The sequence below is a fragment of the Thalassophryne amazonica genome, chromosome 14 (assembly GCF_902500255.1).
Source record: "Thalassophryne amazonica chromosome 14, fThaAma1.1, whole genome shotgun sequence".
Taxonomy (NCBI): domain Eukaryota; kingdom Metazoa; phylum Chordata; class Actinopteri; order Batrachoidiformes; family Batrachoididae; genus Thalassophryne; species Thalassophryne amazonica.
Genome location: NC_047116.1, coordinates 72,095,677 through 72,119,048, shown reverse-complemented (window position 1 = coordinate 72,119,048; position 23,372 = coordinate 72,095,677). Strand labels below are relative to the sequence as shown.

The window sequence follows — 23,372 nt, the reverse complement described above, 5'->3', positions numbered from 1 at the left end:
GAAGATAACTTTATTTCATAACTCTGAAACAACCTGTGTTAACCCTTTTATGAACTGTGACTCTGTGAACTGTGGCTCCAGCATTATGAGTGCATTTCACTCACCCTGTGTGTGTCTTCTTCCTTAGTTCCTGGTTGCAGAGGTGAACGCCCCACCTGGCCCAGACTATAGAATCCTTTGATGCATTCCTTCAAGACTGGCTCGGGATACTGCAGCTCCCCAATTTCACCACTTTATTTTTTATTGTTTTATTTATTGTAAAATTTTTTTTCCTTTTGTAGTCCTCTCTGTGTCCAGCTCCCTGCATTTGGGTTCATAGTCTGAAACGATTCAGCTCCACCCGAACCCCTAATCATAACAATTTGCCTGTTTTTGTTGCTTTGTAAAATTGACCATAGAAACATTGACCATTAGTAATATGGAAAATAACAAAGGAATCTGGAAAATCTTAGAATGGATTTATTACATCAAATCATTCATTTCTATTATTTCCAAGTTATATGATAAATATTGCCCTTTTGTGGAAAAAGTTGGAAATAAGCAAAATATTGATAAACCTTGGATCACTAAGGGACTTCAGAATGTATGTAAAAAGGAAAAAAATTGTACAAGCAGTTTTTAAAATTTAGAACAAATGAAGCTGAGAGAAGATATAAGACATATAAAAACAAACTAATTAACATTATGCGATCATGTAAAAGGTAGCACTATAGTGATTTATTGGAAAAAAATAAAAGTAATATAAAGGTACTTGGATGTTATAAATTAAATTATAAATAAGAAAAAAGTTGTTAAAGAATACCCTGCTTTTTATACAAATACTGACACAATTGCTAAAGAAAAAGAAGCTGTAGCAGATCATTTTATGGTTATTTTAACATGGGTAAAAATTTAGCAAATTCAAATGTATCTTCTAAAATGTGGTCTTTGGATTACAGGAAAACAATTAGAACAGTTCTGGATTCAATGTTCATTAAAGGAACGGATGTAAAAGAGATTATTGACATAGTTCATAAACGGAAGGGGAAAAAATCAACTGATAGTGACAACTTTGATATGTTTTTGGTTAAAAATATTGATTGTATTGTTGCGCCATTTGTCATTAATAATTGGGAAATTTCCTGTCAAAATGAAAATAACTAAAGTGATACCATTGTTCAAATCTGGTGACAAACATGTTTGTTTCAAATTACTGGCCAGTCACCATTGTCACCATTCTTTTCTTTTTATCAAGTTTTTTTAATTAATATTACTAACAAATTCACAGCAACATACCGAACTGTACACAAACGCAAAAATCAGTGGAAAAGACAGAAATCAGGATGAAAAGAAACCTCCTACAGCTTAGTCCAATTGAGGGTCGCGGGGGGCTGGAGCCTATCCCAGCAGTCATGGGGCGCGAGGCGGGGTACACCCAGGACAGGATGCCAGTCTGTCGCAGGGCCACAAACAGACAAACAAACACAGACACACCCACACACACAGACCTACGGACAATTTAAAGATACCAATCCACCTAACCCGCATGTCTTTGGATGTGGGAGGAAACTGGAGCACCCGGAGAAAACCCACGCAAACACGGGGAGAACATGCAAACTCCACACAGAAAGGCCACAGGGATTGAACCCACACCCTTCTCGCTGTGAGACAACAGTGCTAACCACTAAGCCACCTTGCTGCCAATAACAAAACACACACACAAAATAACGAAAACAAGAAGAGCTAGATTTCGTTTCGTTCTTCATCTGAATTACAAAGCTTCACTGCACACTTCTCCGTAGATTTCAAGTATGAAAATGGTTACAAAGCTGTCTATGGTCGCTCCTGTCAGGCGATCCTACTTGATATAAACGAAGGCGGATGTCAGCAGCACCGACTCCTCTTGTTTAGACAACATATTTCCGGTTTGGTGGTTTTCGTTTTCTGAACCTCACAGTCTTCAGGACCAACGATCGCCGAGGGTTGCAGTCATGTCGGCAGCGGTTCCGGGGACTAGCAAAGTGGCTCTGAGCGACGCGGGCCCGAAGAAAAAGAAGGGCCCTGGCGCGCTGGCTACGGCCTATTTGGTTATTTACAACGTGGTTATGACTGCCGGGTGAGTCGCGTGCCTCCTCGTGCTAACGCTTGAGTGTGTGCTACACTCTCATCACCAAAGCAAATATTTCTCTCTTCTAATGCTACATTGTGCGCCTGTTGAGTTTTATGCAGGTGTTACTGGAAATATGTCTCGTCTAATGTCTAGTGAAATAACTTTGATGTTGAACCACGTCCAACAGCTTACACAGATTACCGCCACACAAAGCAAAGGCTGCGATTCTTCTGCAGACGTCTGATTATTCCACATCAAGTTTGCACTCTGGTGTTGTAATTGGAGATCATATACAATTTAGGGTTGTGCAATTCAACACACTTACGTCGATGCAGTGTTTTTATATAAATGTGTTTTTTGGCGTGTGTGTGTATGTGTGTGTATATATATGTATGTATGTATGTATGTGTGTGTGTGTATATATATATATATATATATATATATATATATATATATATATATATATATATATATATATATATATATACATACATATGCTATATATATATATATATATATATATATATATATATAGCAATTCTTTTTGCAGGATCAATTCTGAACGTGCAGAAAGAATACCTAGATCCCACACCTGTTTCATTTCAAAAGACCTGCGCCCCTACGGTGTTGTACTAAATTAATCTTCATTCATAGTTTTACTTTTTTACTATTGCCTTTTTCACATATAAAGCTGCATAATCTTAGACCAGTGGTGGGCAGATCCGCTAATTATTGAAGCTAACATTTTCATTAGCAGATTAGCTTTCCAGATAACTTTGAAAACCATCAGCGGACCAATTAGCTTCCGATAAATTTAGTTCCGATAACTTTTAGACCGCTAACATATTTTTGCGGGTATAGTGAATAAAGCTTAACAGTTACAACATTTGTAAAGTCTGAAATCAAAGATTTTAGTGCCTGCCTGTTACATGAAAATTCAGTAAGGTATATCTTATATATTATATTCCAATTCATGTTTTGTTGCAAACAGACAGCCATGAATGGTAGAACTCTATCTTCTGCAGGCAGAAGAGAGCTGACTAACAGAGAGAAAGGAAGAGGGAGGGAAGAAAAAAAGATAATTTCTCTTCACGCAGGCAGGCAGACAGTTTTGACTTATGGGTATTGATAAGATTTTATCTATCAATACTATTATCGATCCGATTCCTTATCGATACCTCCTGTGAATTTTCTGTGTACTACAACTAGGCTTTACAGGTTTGCTATGTCATTTTCTTAAAGTAATAATAAATATGAAATTGGTCACTGGATCCTCTATCTCTGGACATAAATAGAAATAAACAAAATCTGTAGTTTTGTCAAAAGCATTTCCTTTCAGACATTAATGGCATCATTGTCTCTCCATACATCTGAGCTGCGCTCAGCTGGCTGCTGTAGTCTGCAGGACTGCCGCCATACAGTCTTGAGCTGCTGCACATCAGCGCAGGACGTCTCATTTTGGGAGGAAAAAAACATTTTGATCAATTGCAGTTTATTGTTTGTGGGCAGGGGTGGTGGCCAAGTGGTTAATGCGCTTGGTTTCAGTGCAGAAGGTTCCATGTTCAAATCCCACCCGTGCCACATTTCTCCATGTAATGTGGAGTTGCTTCAGGAAGGGCATCCGGTTCAACATGCAGATCCACCTTGGATTTGCTATGGCGACCCCAAGTGCAAGCAAAGGAGCAGCCAAAGGGACTTACGCAGTTTATTGTTTGTATTACAACATTTGGAAAGAGGTGTCATTTGATTTAAACGGCGATTCGCTTTGAAGAAGTTATAAATTCCCAGCAGAGAGCGGCGCAGCAGAACGGACGATTCTTGTTTCTTTCTTGCAACAAGACAGGATATTTTGTTCATTTGTTAAAAAAGGCAATTTGAAAACTGAAAATTCTGTTTAAGTCCTTCATCACTTTTAGTGAATTTGTGGCTATTCACACTGCCATCTACTGGCAGTAGTAGTAAAAAATGACATTTTCAAATACATTTGTAAAACTTACCACGCGTTTCAGTAACTATGAGTTATACCGACCAGCCACACACTGACGTCAGAAAACTAATGTACCCATAATGCAATGCGCCATGTGTGTCTAAACACTAAAACCTTCAAAATTAGTGCATTACTTTAAAACATATAGCTGATATTTTCACTTTGTAAAATGACAGAAGTCATGCTAATTTCAATAACTTGTCTGGAATTAGTTTCTTTAAAATTATAACCAGAAGTCAAAACTGTCTGCCTGTGTAAGACTCCAGTGAAATGACCGGCAGGTCTGTATGGTGTGAAGAGAAATGATCTTTTTCCTCTCTCTTTCTTATCCTCAGGTCTCTTTTGCTGAGACAGGGCAGATCTGAGACCAGTGGTGGGCACAGCTAATGCCTGGTTCACACGGCAGGATTTTAAAATTATCTGTAGGTTTCCAAAACCTTAGAGACCACACATGTGGAGATAAAAAAATCATAGATCTAACAGGTTTGGTCGTACAGTGTGTGGTGTTCAGCCACACGGTGAAGTCAACACACCACAAACGAACAGATTTCACACACAAACATTCCCAGGTCAGACAGGAAATCTCACAGAATCTCTCAAGATTAAATGTGACTTCAGAGTAAACAGATGGAGATATTTGTGGACTATTTAAAATAGAGAGAAAAAAAATGATACAAAAAGAAAAGGGATTGTTTAATAAAGGAGTGGAGACAGCGCGACCACCTGGACTTTCTAGTAAGTCAGAACAGCTGTTTTGATTTTATTTTCCACTCCACACGTCATTCACCTCGCTTTCTGATTGGCTACACTTCACAACTTCACATTCAGCAGGTTGTGTGCTTGTTTGTGGTCGGGGGACACACCACACACTGCTATATCGGGCCAAGACAATCCAACATGTTGAATATCCCTGATTTGCAATCGGAGCGCTCCTGACTGTTGGGAAAGTGTAGGAACACGGACCCACAACAGGGGGCGCAAATGAACGGACAATGGAGTAAGTCAAATAACAACGCTTTACTGTTGTGAATGTGCACAACGAATACAACCAATCACAGAAATGGACAACAGTCAATTTACACAAGTGTCGTGTGGGCAGGCTCGAAGATAGGAGACGCCTCTCCAAGGTAAGACCGGTACCACACAGCTTCCTCCGCCACAGGACCCCGGGTATACTGGAGCCGCCAAGTCCCGAACTCCCAGGTGGCCACTGCCTCCGCGTGTCGGACCTGGTACTGCTGGCGAGGAACAAAAACACAATTAAAGGTGGGCGCGTTTGCACCCAGTAATCCACACGGCAGGAAAGCTACCTCCACCTCTCGTTGGAAAAAAGGTCTGTTATCACTCACAAAAGTCACAAAAGGTTACTGTCAAGCAGTCAGCTGAGAATATTACCTTCCAGGTAGAACGATATCTCGGCAATGAGGTGGAGATGCCGTCCTGCTGATATACCCCACTGATGATTGCCGTCAGCTGTCTCAGGTGATGGGTGACAGCTGTCACCGAGGCTGCTCCCGTGAGGCGGCGGCGCCCTCTGGTGCCTGGAGCCCGCACTCCAGGCAGGGCGCCCTCTGGTGGTGGTGGGCCAGCAGTACCTCCTCTTCAGCGGCCCACACAACAGGACCCCCCCCCTCAACGGGCGCCTCCTGGCGCCCGACCGGGCTTGTCCGGGTGGCGACGGTAGAAGTCGGCCAGGAGGGCCGGGTCCAGGATGAAGCTCCTCTTCACCCAGGAGCGGTCTTCAGGGCCGTACCCCTCCCAGTCCACCAGATATTGAAAGCCCCGGCCCATCCGTCGGACGTCCAACAACCGGCGCACTGTCCAAGCCGGCTCGCCATCGATGATCCGGGCAGGAGGTGGCGCCGGACCGGGTGTACAGAGGGGCGAGGTGTGATGGGGCTTGATTTTCGACACATGGAACACTGGATGGATCCGCAGTGAGGCTGGAAGCTGAAGCCTCACTGCGGCGGGATTGATGACCTTGAGGATTTTAAACGGTCCTATGTACCTGTCCTGTAGTTTGGGGGAGGCCACTTGTAGTGGGATGTCCTTTGTGGACAACCACACTTCCTGCCCGGGGCGATACGTAGGGGCCGGGGTCCGCCGCCGGTCTGCATGGGTCTTTGCCCTCATCCGGGCCCTCAACAAAGCAGAACGGGCGGCACGCCACACCCGACGGCACCTCCGCAGGTGGGCCTGGACCGAGGGCACACCGACCTCTCCCTCAACCACCGGGAACAACGGGGGCTGATACCCCAAACACACCTCAAAGGGGGAGAGGCCGGTGGCTGATGACACTTGACTGTTGTGGGCGTACTCGATCCAGGCCAGATGAGTACTCCAGGCCGCCGGGTGCGCAGCTGTCACACAACGCAGTGTTTGCTCCATTTCTTGATTGGCCCGCTCTGCTTGCCCGTTGGTCTGGGGGTGATACCCGGACGAGAGACTGACCGTGGCCCCCAGCTCCCGGCAAAAGCTCCTCCAGACATGCGAGGAGAACTGGGGACCGCGATCGGAGACGATGTCTGATGGTATCCCATGCAGGCGGACGACGTGGTGGACCAGGAGGTCCGCTGTCTCCTGGGCCGTTGGGAGCTTCGGGAGGGCCACGAAGTGGGCCGCCTTGGAGAATCGGTCCACTATCGTGAGGATCACGGTGTTGCCCTGGGACGGCGGGAGACCCGTGACAAAATCCAGGCCGATGTGGGACCAGGGGCGATGAGGCACGGGCAGCGGCTGTAGCAGTCCCGGAGCCTTGCGATGGTCGGCCTTGCCCCTGGCACAGGTGGTACAGGCCTGGATGTAGTCCCGGACGTCGGCCTCCAGGGACGCCCACCAGAAGCGCTGCCGGACAACTGCCACGGTTCTTCGCACCCCTGGATGACAGGAGAGCTTGGAGCCGTGACAGAAGTCCAGGACTGCAGCCCTAGCCTCTGGTGGGACGTACAGTCTGTTCTTTGGTCCAGTCCCGGGGTCCGGGCTCCGTGCCAGGGCCTCCCGGACGGTTCTCTCTACGTCCCAGGTGAGGGTGGCCACGATAGTGGACTCCGGGATGATGGGTTCCGGTGGATCCGACAACTCCGCTTTGACCTTGTCTTCGTGTACCCGGGACAAGGCATCCGACTTCTGGTTCTTGGTCCCGGGCCGGTAGGTGATGCGGAAGTCAAAACGGCCGAAGAACAGTGACCAGCGGGCTTGCCTGGGATTCAGCCGCTTGGCGGTCCTGATATATTCCAGGTTCCGGTGGTCAGTGAAAACCGTGAACGGCACGGACGTTCCCTCCAACAGGTGTCTCCACTCTTCAAGAGCCTCTTTCACCGCTAGGAGTTCTCGGTTGCCGACGTCATAGTTCCGTTCAGCCGGGGTCAACCTGCGGGAAAAATAGGCACACGGATGAAGGACCTTATCGGTCTTCCCACTCTGGGACAGCACAGCTCCTATCCCTGAGTCCGAGGCGTCCACTTCAACCACTAACTGGCGGCTAGGATCGGGCTGCACCAGAACGGGTGCAGACGAGAAGCGCCGTTTCAACTCCTTGAACGCGGCATCGCAACAATCCGACCAGGTGATGGGGACTTTTGGTGAGGTCAGGGCTGTCAGGGGGCTAGCAACCTGGCTGTAGCCCTTAATGAACCTCCTGTAGAAATTCGCAAAGCCGAGGAACTGTTGCAGCTTCCTACGGCTTGTAGGTTGGGGCCAGTCTCTCACCGCTGCAACCTTGGCCGGATCAGGAGCGACGGAGTCGGGGGAGATGATGAACCCCAGGAAGGACAAAGAGGTGCGGTGAAACTCACACTTCTCGCCCTTAACAAACAGCCGGTTCTCCAATAACCGCTGCAGGACCTGACGTACATGTCGGACATGGGTCTCAGGATCCGGAGAAAAGATGAGTATGTCGTCTAAATATACGAAGACGAATCGGTGCAGGAAGTCCCGCAAGACATCATTAACCAATGCTTGGAACGTCGCGGGAGCATTTGTAAGACCGAACGGCATGACCAGGTACTCAAAATGACCTAACGGGGTGTTAAATGCCGTCTTCCACTCGTCTCCCTTCCGGATCCGAACCAGGTGATACGCATTCCTAAGATCAAGCTTGGTGAATATCTTGGCTCCATGCAGGGGCGTGAACACCGAATCCAACAAGGGTAAGGGGTATCGGTTACGAACCGTGATTTCGTTCAGCCCCCTGTAATCAATGCATGGACGTAATCCGCCATCTTTTTTCCCCACAAAAAAGAAACCCGCACCCATCGGGGAGGTGGAATTCCGGATCAACCCGGCAGCCAAAGAGTCCCGGATGTAGGTCTCCATTGATTCGCGTTCAGGTCGTGAGAGGTTGTACAGCCTGCTGGACGGGAACTCAACGCCTGGAACCAAATCAATGGCACAATCATACGGGCGGTGCGGGGGAAGGGTGAGTGCCAGATCCTTGCTGAACACCTCCGCAAGGTCATGGTACTGCACCGGCACCGTCCCTAGATTGGGCGGGGCTCTGACCTCCTCCCTGGCCTGGGAACCGGGAGGAACCGAGGAACCTAAACATACCCGATGGCAGGTCTCGCTCCACTGGACCACTACCCCGGACGGCCAATCGATCCGGGGATTGTGCTTCAACATCCAGGGAAAACCTAAAATCACACGGGAGGTGGCCGGAGTTACAAAAAACTCGATCTCCTCCCGGTGATTCCCCGACACCACCAGAGTTACTGGTGGTGTCTTGTGGGTGATTGGAGGGAGTAGGGAGCCATCTAGTGCCCGTACCTGCACAGGCGAGGTAAGCGCCACCAGAGGGAACCCTATCTCCCTGGCCCATTTGCTATCAAGCAAATTCCCTTCTGAGCCCGTGTCCACCAGTGCTGGGGCCTTCAGGGTTAAATCCTCATAAAGGATTGTAACTGGGAGTCGTGTGGCGATGTGGGTGTGTCCCACGTGAACGTCTCGGCCCCCCCCTAGCCCAGTGTCTAGGGGCGGGCGTTGGTGTTTAACCGTTCGGGGCAGTCTCGTACCTGATGCTCAATCGAGCCACAAACAAAACACGCTCCGCGGGCCAGCCTCCTTTGTGTGACCGGTGCCCTAAATGTTGCCCTACTCGTGTCCATAGCTTCGTCAGCAGGGGGAGCTGTGATCGCACGGAGCGCAGGGGCCGTGGAGCGTGGGGAGGGCGGAACGCTGTCGGAACCGGAAGGGAGAGGGACGACGCGTGCCTGGCCACGCCCTTCGTCTCGTTCCCGACGGCGCTCATTTAACCGATTGTCTAATCGTATGACAAGATCGATAAGCCCATCCAAATCCCGCGGTTCGTCCTTAGCCACCAGGTGCTCCTTGAGGACCAATGACAGTCCGTTTACGAAGGCGGCGCGGAGGGCAGTGTTATTCCAGCCGGACCTCGCAGCTGCGATGCGGAAGTCGACTGCATAGGCAGCTGCGCTCCGGCGCCCCTGTCTCATTGACAGCAGCACAGCTGAAGCGGTCTCTCCTCTATTAGGGTGATCGAACACTGTTCTGAGCTCCCTCACAAACCCATCATATGTCTGAAGGAGCCGTGACTTTTGCTCCCAGAGCGCTGTAGCCCAAGCGCGTGCCTCACCACGAAGCAGATTTATCACATAAGCTACCTTGCTAGCGTCGGTCGCGTACATGACGGGACGCTGTGCGAAGACGAGCGAACACTGCATAAGGAAATCCGCGCACGTCTCCACACAGCCTCCGTACGGCTCTGGGGGGCTTATGTATGCTTCAGAGGATGGTGGGGGGGGTCGTTGGACAACCAGTGGAACGTCGCTGTCACGCACAGGGTCTACGGGAGGGAGAGCCGCAGCGGCGCCCGGAGGGCGCGCTTCCACCTACGCGGCGAGAGCCTCCACCCTGCGGTTCAGGAGGGCGTTCTGCTCGGCCATCGATTCTAACCGAGTCGTGAAAGCGGTGAGGATCCGCTGCAACTCACCGATTACCCCTCCTGCGGACGCCTGTGCGCCTTGTTCTTCCATTGGCCGTTCAACAGCCGGTTGACGCCCCTCGGGATCCATGACGCTGGCCGAGATATCCTGTTGGGAAAGTGTAGGAACACGGACCCACAACACTGACGTCCTTTTGAGCAGATCAGAATGCTCTTAACATACCACACACAGCAGGAATATCTGATAAGATTATCTTTATCATCGTCACGATTGTCGGGACGTCCTTAAGATTGTTGGAAGGGGAAGATAGGGTCCAATATCGGCCTAATTACCTTGCTGTGTCAACCCAGCTTAATCAAAAAGTTGGCTTCGATAACCATTAATTCGAAAACTGAAAAGTTATCTTTTATAACACTAAACCGATAAACTGCTAACAGATTAATCTTTATTACAGATAACTGATAACTTTTAGTATTGATTTGGACGCGGCCATGGCAGATTACTCTGTCTGCTTCTGATGAACCAGTTTCACTTTTCACTGTTGGTTAAATTCAAGGATCACAACCACATAAGAATGCATGAAAAATGAATGAATAAAAAAATAAAACCCCCAAATACTGTCATCATCTTTCAAAAGCAGCAAAACAGTATTAGAAGTCACAGTTTATCTCAGTATTTTGCGGGTGTTTGTCGGGAAAATGATCATTCCTCTACGTTGATTACAGACCCTGCAGCGGCTCTGTAATCAACCGTTTCTGCAGCGCAACTCCACTTTGAAGCGTGAATCCTTGAAGCAATGCTTCGATCCACTAGCTCGTTGGTTCTTTGATTTGCTGCTCTTCTGAAACGCCAAGTCTGCTTCTTAACCCCTCTCAAAGCCATTAAAATATCATGAGTCACTTTTGTGTGTATTAAAGTCACTAACTGGGACACTTGTCCTCTGTTCTGTTGGCGCGGCTCTGTGCTGAGACAGAGTCCGGTTGGAAGTAATAGCTTCAAAATGAATTGCTATTAAAATATCATGAGTCACTTTTGTGTGTATTAAAGTCACTAACTGGGACACTTGTCCTCTGTTCTGTTGGCGCGGCTCTGTGCTGAGACAGAGTCCGGTTGGAAGTAATAGCTTCAAAATGAATTTCCATTAAAATATCATGAGTCACTTTTGTGTGTATTAAAGTCACTAACTGGGACACTTGTCCTCCGTTCTGTTGGCGCGGCTCTGTGCTGAGACAGAGTCCGGTTGGAAGTAATAGCTTCAAAATGAATTGCCGCTTTAAATAAAATGACACCTCTTAACAAACGTTGCAATACAGATAAGAAACTACAAATGACTAAAATGTTTTTTTTCTTCCCAAAAAGAGACATCCTGCATTCTTTATAAATTACATCCTGACGTGCAGCACAGCAGCTGCAAGAGCTCAGCTCAGATGTATGGAAAGACATTCATGCCAATAATGTCTGAAAGGAAATGCTTTTGACAAAACTACAGATTTTGCTAAACCTCTCTTGCTTGCCTCTACTGGTGGTTGGCTCTCACTGCGGTATTGTATCACTTCCTGTTCCGGAGCACAGCGGTGTTTTTCTGTATCTGTTAGCTGTTTAATCTGCGCAGTTAGATTGATCTAGTTATCTAGATTACGATGTTTCCCAGTGTAATCTTTACGTGCCTTAACTAAAGCAGTCCTTCTGCTGAATCACCTCTAAATTATTTACACATTATTCACTTTGCGTGTTTTTAGGAATCCGCTAGCTTAGCATAGCTACTAGCTCTTAGCCGATTTAGCATGGCGGCTTCTCCTGTCTCTCCCGCACTTTTCTGCTCTGGGTGTGAAATGTTTAGTTATTCCTCGGCCTCCTTTAGCAGTAATGGTACTTGTAATAAGTGTAGCTTATTCGTAGCTTTGGAGGCCAGGCTGGGCGAATTGGAGACTCGGCTCCGCACCGTGGAAAATTCTACAGCTAGCCAGGCCCCTGTAGTCGGTGCGGACCAAGGTAGCTTAGCTGCCGTTAGTTACCCCCTGGCAGATCCCGAGCAGCCGGGAAAGCAGGCCGACTGGGTGACTGTGAGGAGGAAGCGTAGCCCTAAACAGAAGCCCCGTGTACACCGCCAACCCGTTCACATCTCTAACCGTTTTTCCCCACTCGACGACACACCCGCCGAGGATCAAACTCTGGTTATTGGCGACTTTGTTTTGAGAAATGTGAAGTTAGCGACACCAGCAACCATAGTCAATTGTCTTCCGGGGGCCAGAGCAGGCGACATTGAAGGAAATATGAAACTGCTGGCTAAGGCTAAGCGTAAATTTGGTAAGATTGTAATTCACGTCGGCAGTAATGACACCCGGTTACGCCAATCGGAGGTCACTAAAATTAACATTAAATCGGTGTGTAACTTTGCAAAAACAATGTCGGACTCTGTAGTTTTCTCTGGGCCCCTCCCCAATCGGACCAGGAGTGACATGTTTAGCCGCATGTTCTCCTTGAATTGCTGGCTGTCTGAGTGGTGTCCAAAAAATGAGGTGGGCTTCATAGATAATTGGCAAAGCTTCTGGGGAAAACCTGGTCTTGTTAGGAGAGACGGCATCCATCCCACTTTGGATGGAGCAGCTCTCATTTCTAGAAATCTGGCCAATTTTCTTAAATCCTCCAAACCGTGACTATCCAGGGTTGGGACCAGGAAGCAGAGTTGTAGTCTTACACACCTCTCTGCAGCTTCTCTCCCCCTGCCATCCCCTCATTACCCCATCCCCGTAGAGACGGTGCCTGCTCCCAGACTACCAATAACCAGCAAAAATCTATTTAAGCATAAAAATTCAAAAAGAAAAAATAATATAGCACCTTCAACTGCACCACAGACTAAAACAGTTAAATGTGGTTTATTAAACATTAGGTCTCTCTCTTCTAAGTCCCTGTTGGTAAATGATATAATAATTGATCAACATATTGATTTATTCTGCCTAACAGAAACCTGGTTACAGCAGGATGAATATGTTAGTTTAAATGAGTCAACACCCCCGAGTCACACTAACTGCCAGAATGCTCGTAGCACGGGCCGGGGCGGAGGATTAGCAGCAATCTTCCATTCCAGCTTATTAATTAATCCAAAACCCAGACAGAGCTTTAATTCATTTGAAAGCTTGTCTCTTAGTCTTGTCCATCCAAATTGGAAGTCCCAAAAACCAGTTTTATTTGTTATTATCTATCGTCCACCTGGTCGTTACTGTGAGTTTCTCTGTGAATTTTCAGACCTTTTGTCTGACTTAGTGCTTAGCTCACATAAGATAATTATAGTGGGCGATTTTAACATCCACACAGATGCTGAGAATGACAGCCTCAACACTGCATTTAATCTATTATTAGACTCTATTGGCTTTGCTCAAAAAGTAAATGAGTCCACCCACCACTTTAATCATATCTTAGATCTTGTTCTGACTTATGGTATGGAAATAGAAGACTTAACAGTATTCCCTGAAAACTCCCTTCTGTCTGATCATTTCTTAATAACATTTACATTTACTCTGATGGACTACCCAGCAGTGGGGAATAAGTTTCATTACACTAGAAGTCTTTCAGAAAGCGCTGTAACTAGGTTTAAGGATATGATTCCTTCTTTATGTTCTCTAATGCCATATACCAACACAGTGCAGAGTAGCTACCTAAACTCTGTAAGGGAGATAGAGTATCTCGTCAATAGTTTTACATCCTCATTGAAGACAACTTTGGATGCTGTAGCTCCTCTGAAAAAGAGAGCTTTAAATCAGAAGTGTCTGACTCCGTGGTATAACTCACAAACTCGTAGCTTAAAGCAGATAACCCGTAAGTTGGAGAGGAAATGGCGTCTCACTAATTTAGAAGATCTTCACTTAGCCTGGAAAAAGAGTCTGTTGCTCTATAAAAAAGCCCTCCGTAAAGCTAGGACATCTTTCTACTCATCACTAATTGAAGAAAATAAGAACAACCCCAGGTTTCTTTTCAGCACTGTAGCCAGGCTGACAAAGAGTCAGAGCTCTATTGAGCTGAGTATTCCATTAACTTTAACTAGTAATGACTTCATGACTTTCTTTGCTAACAAAATTTTAACTATTAGAGAAAAAATTACTCATAACCATCCCAAAGACGTATCGTTATCTTTGGCTGCTTTCAGTGATGCCGGTATTTGGTTAGACTCTTTCTCTCCGATTGTTCTGTCTGAGTTATTTTCATTAGTTACTTCATCCAAACCATCAACATGTTTATTAGACTCCATTCCTACCAGGCTGCTCAAGGAAGCCCTACCATTATTTAATGCTTCAATCTTAAATATGATCAATCTATCTTTGTTAGTTGGCTATGTACCACAGGCTTTTAAGGTGGCAGTAATTAAACCATTACTTAAAAAGCCATCACTTGACCCAGCTATCTTAGCTAATTATAGGCCAATCTCCAACCTTCCTTTTCTCTCAAAAATTCTTGAAAGGGTAGTTGTAAAACAGCTAACTGATCATCTGCAGAGGAATGGTCTATTTGAAGAGTTTCAGTCAGGTTTTAGAATTCATCATAGTACATAAACAGCATTAGTGAAGGTTACAAATGATCTTCTTATGGCCTCGGACAGTGGACTCATCTCTGTGCTTGTTCTGTTAGACCTCAGTGCTGCTTTTGATACTGTTGACAATAAAATTTTATTACAGAGATTAGAGCATGCCATAGGTATTAAAGGCACTGCGCTGCGGTGGTTTGAATCATATTTGTCTAATAGATTACAATTTGTTCATGTAAATGGGGAATCTTCTTCACAGACTAAAGTTAATTATGGAGTTCCACAAGGTTCTGTGCTAGGACCAATTTTATTCACTTTATACATGCTTCCCTTAGGCAGTATTATTAGACGGTATTGCTTAAATTTTCATTGTTACGCAGATGATACCCAGCTTTATCTATCCATGAAGCCAGAGGACACACACCAATTAGCTAAACTGCAGGATTGTCTTACAGACATAAAGACATGGATGACCTCTAATTTCCTGCTTTTAAACTCAGATAAAACTGAAGTTATTGTACTTGGCCTCACAAATCTTAGAAACATGGTGTCTAACCAGATCCTTACTCTGGATGGCATTACCCTGACCTCTAGTAATACTGTGAGAAATCTTGGAGTCATTTTTGATCAGGATATGTCATTCAAAGCGCATATTAAACAAATATGTAGGACTGCTTTTTTGCATTTACGCAATATCTCTAAAATCAGAAAGGTCTTGTCTCAGAGTGATGCTGAAAAACTAATTCATGCATTTATTTCCTCTAGGCTGGACTATTGTAATTCATTATTATCAGGTTGTCCTAAAAGTTCCCTAAAAAGCCTTCAGTTAATTCAAAATGCTGCAGCTAGAGTACTGACGGGGACTAGAAGGAGAGAGCATATCTCACCCATATTGGCCTCTCTTCATTGGCTTCCTGTTAATTCTAGAATAGAATTTAAAATTCTTCTTCTTACTTATAAGGTTTTGAATAATCAGGTCCCATCTTATCTTAGGGACCTCGTAGTACCATATCACCCCAATAGAGCGCTTCGCTCTCAGACTGCAGGCTTACTTGTAGTTCCTAGGGTTTGTAAGAGTAGAATGGGAGGCAGAGCCTTCAGCTTTCAGGCTCCTCTCCTGTGGAACCAGCTCCCAATTCAGATCAGGGAGACAGTCACCCTCTCTACTTTTAAGATTAGGCTTAAAACTTTCCTTTTTGCTAAAGCTTATAGTTAGGGCTGGATCAGGTGACCCTGAACCATCCCTTAGTTATGCTGCTATAGACGTAGACTGCTGGGGGGTTCCCATGATGCACTGTTTCTTTCTCTTTTTGCTCTGTATGCACCACTCTGCATTTAATCATTAGTGATCGATCTCTGCTCCCCTCCACAGCATGTCTTTTTCCTGGTTCTCTCCCTCAGCCCCAACCAGTCCCAGCAGAAGACTGCCCCTCCCTGAGCCTGGTTCTGCTGGAGGTTTCTTCCTGTTAAAAGGGAGTTTTTCCTTCCCACTGTAGCCAAGTGCTTGCTCACAGGGGGTCGTTTTGACCGTTGGGGTTTTACATAATTATTGTATGGCCTTGCCTTACAATATAAAGCGCCTTGGGGCAACTGTTTGTTGTGATTTGGCGCTATATAAAAAAATTGATGGATTGATTGATTGATTCTATTTATGTCCAGAGATCAAGGATCCACCATGTAGAGTTTATTATGTCCAAAGTTTATGGATCCAGTGACCAATTTCATATTTATTTTCCTTAAGACTCAATACAATGTTGTTCAGTTTCAATTCAATTTAATAGGCTTATAAAGTGCCAAATCACAACAAAAGCCATCTCAAGGCGCCTCACATAGAACAGTTCAACATAAAAAATTAAAATAAATAAATTAAAATAAAAAAAAATTCCAATACATATTTAAAAACAGAAGTAAAAGAATAAAACAGATAAAAAAAAATAAAAACTATTCACCTGAAAGAGAATAAAAATAGGCTTGAAGTCTTGACTTAAAAATGTCCACGGACTCCGACTGCCTCACGGTCGCAGAAAGACCGTTCACAGAGTGGGTGCACGATTTGACCTGCTGACAAAGAAAACCTGTAAAGCCTACTTTTAGTACACAAAAAATTCACAAGAGGTATCGATAAGGAATCGGATCGATAAGCGGAATCGATAATGGTATTGATATAGATAAAATCTTACCGATACCCATCCCTAGTGGACGGTAACAGTGTAACGTCCAACGCAGCCTTTCCAGCGAACTTGAATGTCTTTTTTTACTCACTTAAGGAGCACAGCACAACTCTGTACACCGTGATGTCGGTTGGATTATCATATGGGATTTAATTTTTGCATGGTTATTTCTGCACACAGCAGCCGGGTGAGAGGTTTTTCACCACAGGCTGTGGTTTGGTTGTTGTTTTCTCTGTGCTGTGAAGCGATCGTGGTTCCATGCCGGTGGTGAGTTTCATGTTGAATAATAACGTCACGGCCTGGCAGTACAGTTCCACGTCACACATCCTACAGAGTTTAGATGGTGATCAGGTAATAATAGGCATATTACAGCAATGAGATCCGTTCAGCTCTGTGCCTGATGTGCACTATGACGCATTACTGCGCATGAGACCACGGAAAGGCGCAGCGGCACACAGTAGTTTCAGGTTGATTGTGCGCTGTTCAAATTCACTGTACATGATGAATGCATCCCACATACATTACACATCAACATTTCCTTTGCCTTCCCTGGCTGGGGTCCAGTGGAGGTGGACATCCCACATACATGTTGACAGGCTTTGCTGTGTCTGATCGATCTCAGAGCTCAATCAACCGCAATCAGATCATTTCAGATGCTGTTTTGATGCCTTCAGAATATGTAGACTGCAATTAGATGACGCAAAAACTGCATATAGACTGCCATCACATGTGCGTTCCATTTCGATGGCGCCAAGAGTGTTTTGAACATGTGCAACACATTCAGGACAGCCGAGCGAATGGGACCAAATACGTAGATGCTCACAGACTGCCTTCCGTTGGTCTTCAGACCGCACGTCCATATTTATTCATCAGTCTGGTTGGGCACACCAGATCTGGAAGATGAAATCTCTGCAAACCATTCACCTTATGTTTAAATATCCTCAGAATGTAGTTTAAACAGACACATCACCTCTTTTTTTTCCCCAAACCCTTTTTTATAGTATGTTCCTGTATATTTGAAAATTCTAATCTGTAAAGTTGAAAACAATAGTAATGTTCAAATTAAAAGAAAAAAAAAAAATTTTAACAGTGTCATATTGAAATTTTAACCGCATTGTACAGTTTTTGGTATTACGGCTTTTCTGTGTTTAAATGATAGTCATTTGTAAATTCTACAATGGTACATGATTATTTTAACATATTTGTAGTGTTAAATTCATAGTTCAGATTTCTTCCACATTTTACAATTTATTGCTGTCAATTAAACAGTACTCCATTGTTTTTCTTGTTACAGTTTTTTATGTCATGATTTTACAGGATTTCCCCATTCATTACACAGGCTTTTTTTACAGTCTACCTTACGTTTGCGACTGAGTTTCAGGTTAAATGCTGCAACAGACATGACTAGAATTATGTGGATGTCGTTGGCCTGCATCTAGCTGTATCACATGATGTAATTTTTTTGGTGTTATCGGTTTTCTCTGACCTCCTTTGGTCAATTGACCATGGGTTTTAGCACCCTTAAAGTATATTATAACATAAAAAGTAGAAAGCTGAAAAAATGCTAGGTAGTGGTGCTGCTGGAGCATAGTCTTATGTGGCTGTAGAGCCCTATCCAGGAAAGGCATTTTCTGCCACACAGGATACACTGCTAAGTGTTTGTGGTGGTTGTGCCCTCTTACTGGGCGACAGAGCATTCAGAGCGCTCATTAGGGGTGTCGGAAAAAATCGATTCACGTCTGAATCACGATTCTTATTTATTACGATTCTGAATCGATCCAAAATGTCCAAGAATCGATTTTTAAAAAGCATTTTTTTTAAACACTTTCTTGCTTACTTGCTGCGTGTACTGTATGTCAGGCAACGGCTTCCATACTACAGTGTCTCTGTGGGGGGGTGGGGTGGGGGGGGGTCCGGTGTGCTTCTCGTGAGCTGCAGAGTTCAGTGGCGAAGAGCTAATTCAGCCAGCACCGTCTTTGCTGAAGGCAAATGTTTGAGCGCATTTGGGATTTTATTATTTGCTGCGTAAGAAGGAGCTTGACATGACTTATGCAGTGTGGAAAATCTTCAGAATGAAAGTCAAGTACTTCGGAAACACTTCAAATCCGCAAGCCCACATGCTACGCCACGGCCCGGAGCTAAAAGAGAGGAGCAGCGGTCTCTGCTCTGCCAGCAGCTCCAAACGAGCAAAGCAGATAAGTAAATTTACATCTAGAATCACTTGATTAACCTTGTAAAGCTGCATTTTCTTAAACATAAACATTTTTTAAGTAATATAACTATTTCTCAGAGCTCTTTGAATCAAAAATCAATTCTGAATCGAATCGTCACGCCAAGAATTGGAATCGAATTGAATCGTGAGTTGTTGTACGATTCACATCCCTAGCGCTCATGCTGTCTAGCCTCAAAGGCCATGATGTGTTGGTGCACGGTGGCTCTCCATTTGGCCTGATCATCAGCCAGCTACTCTCAGGAGTCAATGTTGATCTTCATACCTACTAAAGTTCTTTTGACCACGTCTTTGGCATGCAGATGAGGATGGCCGATTGGGTGCTTGCCCTGAGTGAGCTCCCTGTACCGAATGTCTTTCAGGATGCGACCAACACCCATTCTACGAACGTGGCCTAACCATCGCGGTGTGCGTGGTCTTGGGAAAGAGTACATGCTTGGGAGACCAGAACAAGATAGCACATCAGTGTTTTTGATATGATTTTGGCAGGCGATACCTAGAATCTTGTGGAGGCTTCTCAGGTGGAATACGTCAAGCCTCATCTCTTGCCTGCAAGTAGGTAGGCCAGGACTTGCTCCCACACAGGAGAGTGCTGATCACACAGGTGTTATAGATTAGGGATGTGTATCAAGAACCGGTTCTTTTCGGGTATAGTTAAGAAATGATTCAATCCGTCGACATCAATAGCCTTTTTGCTTAACGATTCCCTTATCGGTCCTTCAGAGTGGCTGTTGTTTTTGGGGGTGTTTGTCAGGAAAATGGTCATTTCTCTACATTGATTACAGACCCTGCAGTGGGTCTGCAATCAACCGTTTCAGCAGCGTGGCTTTGCTTTGAAACTTGAATCAGTGAACCAGTGCTTTGATCTGCTGCTTCGTTGGTTCTTTGTTTTATTTCGCTTTATATTAATTTTTCCCTGCTAAAACCCTAAAGAGCATATGACTGTGAGTAATATTTACCTTTTTTATGGTAAACCAACCTGTTATGGTCTTCTAAAACAGTTGATGTATTTTATAACTTAAAAACGGGGCCGATGCTAAAGTGTTAGCATGTCTATGGTGTTTTCAGTGTTAAAGTTAGCATTAAGCTGTTCGCATCTCAGCACATTTGTGTGCATTTGTTTTCTGTATAATAATTAATGGCTCAGCGTTTGTTGTTGTAAAAGAGTCAAATGTATTACAAATTGGAATATTTTTTCATTTATTTTATTTATATAATAATAGCAACAACAATAATAATAGTAATAATAACTGATAATGCTACAATACAATTTTAGAGAAAGAGACAAAAATAACCTAATGAAACAAAACACAACAGAAAAGATAAAACCTAAATAAATACATATAGAAATACTGTTTCCTGTGAACACCTAGTGACTCTTACACCTCCATCCCTGTTTAATTTAAGTTTAATGACAGTTTGTTTTGGTCAGACCATATTTTCAACTTGTTAATTTCTTCAGTGATTTCCTCCAGAACTATCTGCCAAGCTAGAAAACTGCTGCATCCTAGTAAGAGCAGAAAACTGCTAGAATGAATTTGAATAAGGAAAGTTGGGTTTTTTTTCTCACAAAAATGGATGCTACACTCACTACAGTTTATTGTCTGGAATAGTCCCAGATTGCATTTCAGAGCTTCTAGAATTCAAAAATTTTCGTGCGGGTGTTGGGAGGTAATTTTGGGTTTCAGCTTTTTTTTTTTTTTTTTTTTTTTTCCCCCACCACTTTCCTCCCTGAATATGTCAAATGTGAGTCACTTTTGTGCGGATTAAAGTCACTAACTGGGACTCTTGTCTTGTGAGAAAGAAACGAGAATTGTCCTCCATTCTGTTCACACAGCTCCAAGCACCGAGTTTGTTTGTAATACAAACAAACTGCAATCGATCAATTTTTTAGATTTTTTTTTTTTCTCCTCCCTAAATGAGACGTCCTGCGCTGACGTGCTGAAGCCGGCTGAGCTCAGCTCAAAGGTATGGAGAGACATTCATGCCAAAATGTCTGAAAGGAAATGCTTTTGACAAAAACTGCAAATTTTATATGTCTAGAGATCAAGGATCCAGTGACCAATTTAAAATGTTGTTCACATAGAAAACCTGTAAAGCCTATTTTTAGCACACAGAAAATTCACAAGAGGTATCGATAAGGGAATTGATAAGGAATCAGATCGATAAGCAGAATCGATCAATACCTATCCCTATTATAGATGGCCATCTTTGTTTTACTGGTTAGCTTTGAGTTATTACATGCTCTAGAAGTGAGATGGCCAGACGTTGTCTGTTTTCCCCAACCTGATGTCAAATTTCGCATCCAGGGAGAAGTTGTATGTTGAATGCCCTCCAAGGCATGTTCAAAGGCTTACTTCAGCATCAGGGAGAAGAATATACCGAAGAGTGTTGGGGCCAAGATACATCCCTGTTTCATATCGCTGACAGTGTTAAAAGGTACTGAAGTAGAGCCGTTGAACTGGATAGTCTCCTTCATATCACTATGAAAGGATTTGGTGAGGCTCAGGATTATTGGGGGGCAGTGGATATTTGTTTTAATAGTGCTTTTATTTATGATGTGTAATCGATGAATAGACTGATTGGCTGATAAACATGGCCACTCTGCTATTAATCTAGTGCCCTTCCAGTACATGAAACCAGCCTAATCCCAGTGCTGGAAGTCCACACATTGCTCTCAGACTGGTCATCAAAACACAAAATGGCCATTTTGAAAAGACGGTGTAGAACTGGATTGTTGAGACAGTAATCTAGCCTCCATATATCAGGGCTGTAAAAGAACAGACAGTGTACTATTACTGCAGAATTTTGTGTGAAATAGAATGCTGCTTTCAGTATATAATTTGTAGGGCGGGTATTGATTCAAATTTCAAGAATCAATTCAATTCCGATTCTTAAGATTCAGAATAGATTATTTCACTTTGATCCAATATCAATTTTTGGGTTCTTGTTATTAAAACTGTTTCTGAGCTGTTACATGATTAACTAGTTATGCAACATATTAATACTACTTGACAAAATTTGGCCCTAAAAGTGCAGGCAATAGTGTCTCAAAGAGTTATAAATTTGAAAATTTTCTGGGGGATAATGGTGCCGGTCTCCCTTACAAAACTCACGCCTGCAGCACTCGCTGCACAGCATTCTGCAGCAGGAGAACATGGCTATTGGAACTTCCCCCTGCAGTGGGGGGAAGTTCTCCTGCAGCAGGAGAACACGGCTCCCACAATCTAAAATAGAGAACCTTCATGTGCTGTCCCATGTAAATGGCACGTTATGAGGAACGCAAAAAAAAAGAAAAAAAAGAAACTACTGTGTGAATTAAACAATGGACGATTCTCTTTTCTTGTCCGCAACAACAGTCCTGGTAGTCATGATTGACATGTTTAAAGGGCTTTGACAGAAGTTAATGAATAAATTGTGGACGTGCTGCTTCTAAATCAGAACCAGTGGATCCACAATCGAGTGTAGAGAACTTATCATTTAATTTTTCCTGTTACACACCATTGGAAACAGCGCAACAGCCCAACTGCAGTGTAATTTTCATGCACGCTGTTATAATGCTGCTGAGAAGTGCATATATATATGTATCTATATCTTAAATCAATAATCGGTAAATCGATCTTTTCAACCCAGCACTAATAATTTGTCTTGGTTATATATTTGGATTAATTTATTAACGTTACTGTGAAAACTCACTATATTCCAAGTTTACACGTCAACTGGTTTTGTGTATGAAAGTTCACCAAATATTACACTTCAAATTTTTCTCGCCCCACCTCAATTGCTTTGTTCCGTCACTTCTAAGCATTTACTTACTTTAAAATTTCCCAGTGACATGCAGGCTCTTAGCATATGTTCAGGAGTAGAAAGCTTTTATGTTTTGGAGTGTCACTGAGCTGCAAATTGCTCAAAACCACTAGTGGTGAGAAATTTGCGATTTGACTGATTGACTTTCTTGTATTGCAGGTGGTTGGTGATAGCGGTGGGCCTGGTTAGAGCTTATCTAGCCCGAGGCAGCTACCATGGCCTGTATTACTCCATAGAGAAACCGCTGAAGTTCTTTCAGACGGGAGCAATTCTTGAGGTGAGCTGAATTGGGCTGTACTGATTATGAGAATGTTGTAATTCTCTTATTTGTATCTTAAACAATATGGTCACTACAATACCTGAACTATTGCAGTAAGTTTGACTCAACCAAGTCTTAGGTTACAGGGTTCTCACCAGTGGGGCATAGCCACGCCATGATTGTTGCAGGCGTGTGTATTGTATGAGGATCTAGGGGCATCCTTGCAAGAAAATTTTGAAATTTATAACCCTTTGAAACATTGTTTTCTGTATCTTGAGGGCCACTTTGTGTTGCCAACTGGGACGTTAAATAATGTGTGACATGTCATTTAAAAAAAGAAAAAAACACAAACAATAAAGCCCCCTATGCTGATTAAATCACAGCATAGGGGTCCTCTATGCTCAACTGAG

At 44.0% G+C, this 23,372-nt stretch overlaps 1 protein-coding gene across 1 annotated transcript in view; it reads left to right on the top strand.

Moving 5' to 3' along the window:
• The first annotated feature begins 1,912 nt into the window (after nucleotides 1-1,912).
• hacd2 (3-hydroxyacyl-CoA dehydratase 2) overlaps nucleotides 1,913-23,372 on the top strand; it is a 42,747-nt gene continuing 21,287 nt past the window's right edge. The window contains exons 1-2 of the mRNA XM_034185868.1: nucleotides 1,913-2,095; nucleotides 22,863-22,980. Coding sequence (XP_034041759.1) covers nucleotides 1,971-2,095; nucleotides 22,863-22,980 — 243 coding nt within the window. The 5' untranslated portion in view covers nucleotides 1,913-1,970. The remainder of the gene's footprint in view (nucleotides 2,096-22,862; nucleotides 22,981-23,372) is intronic.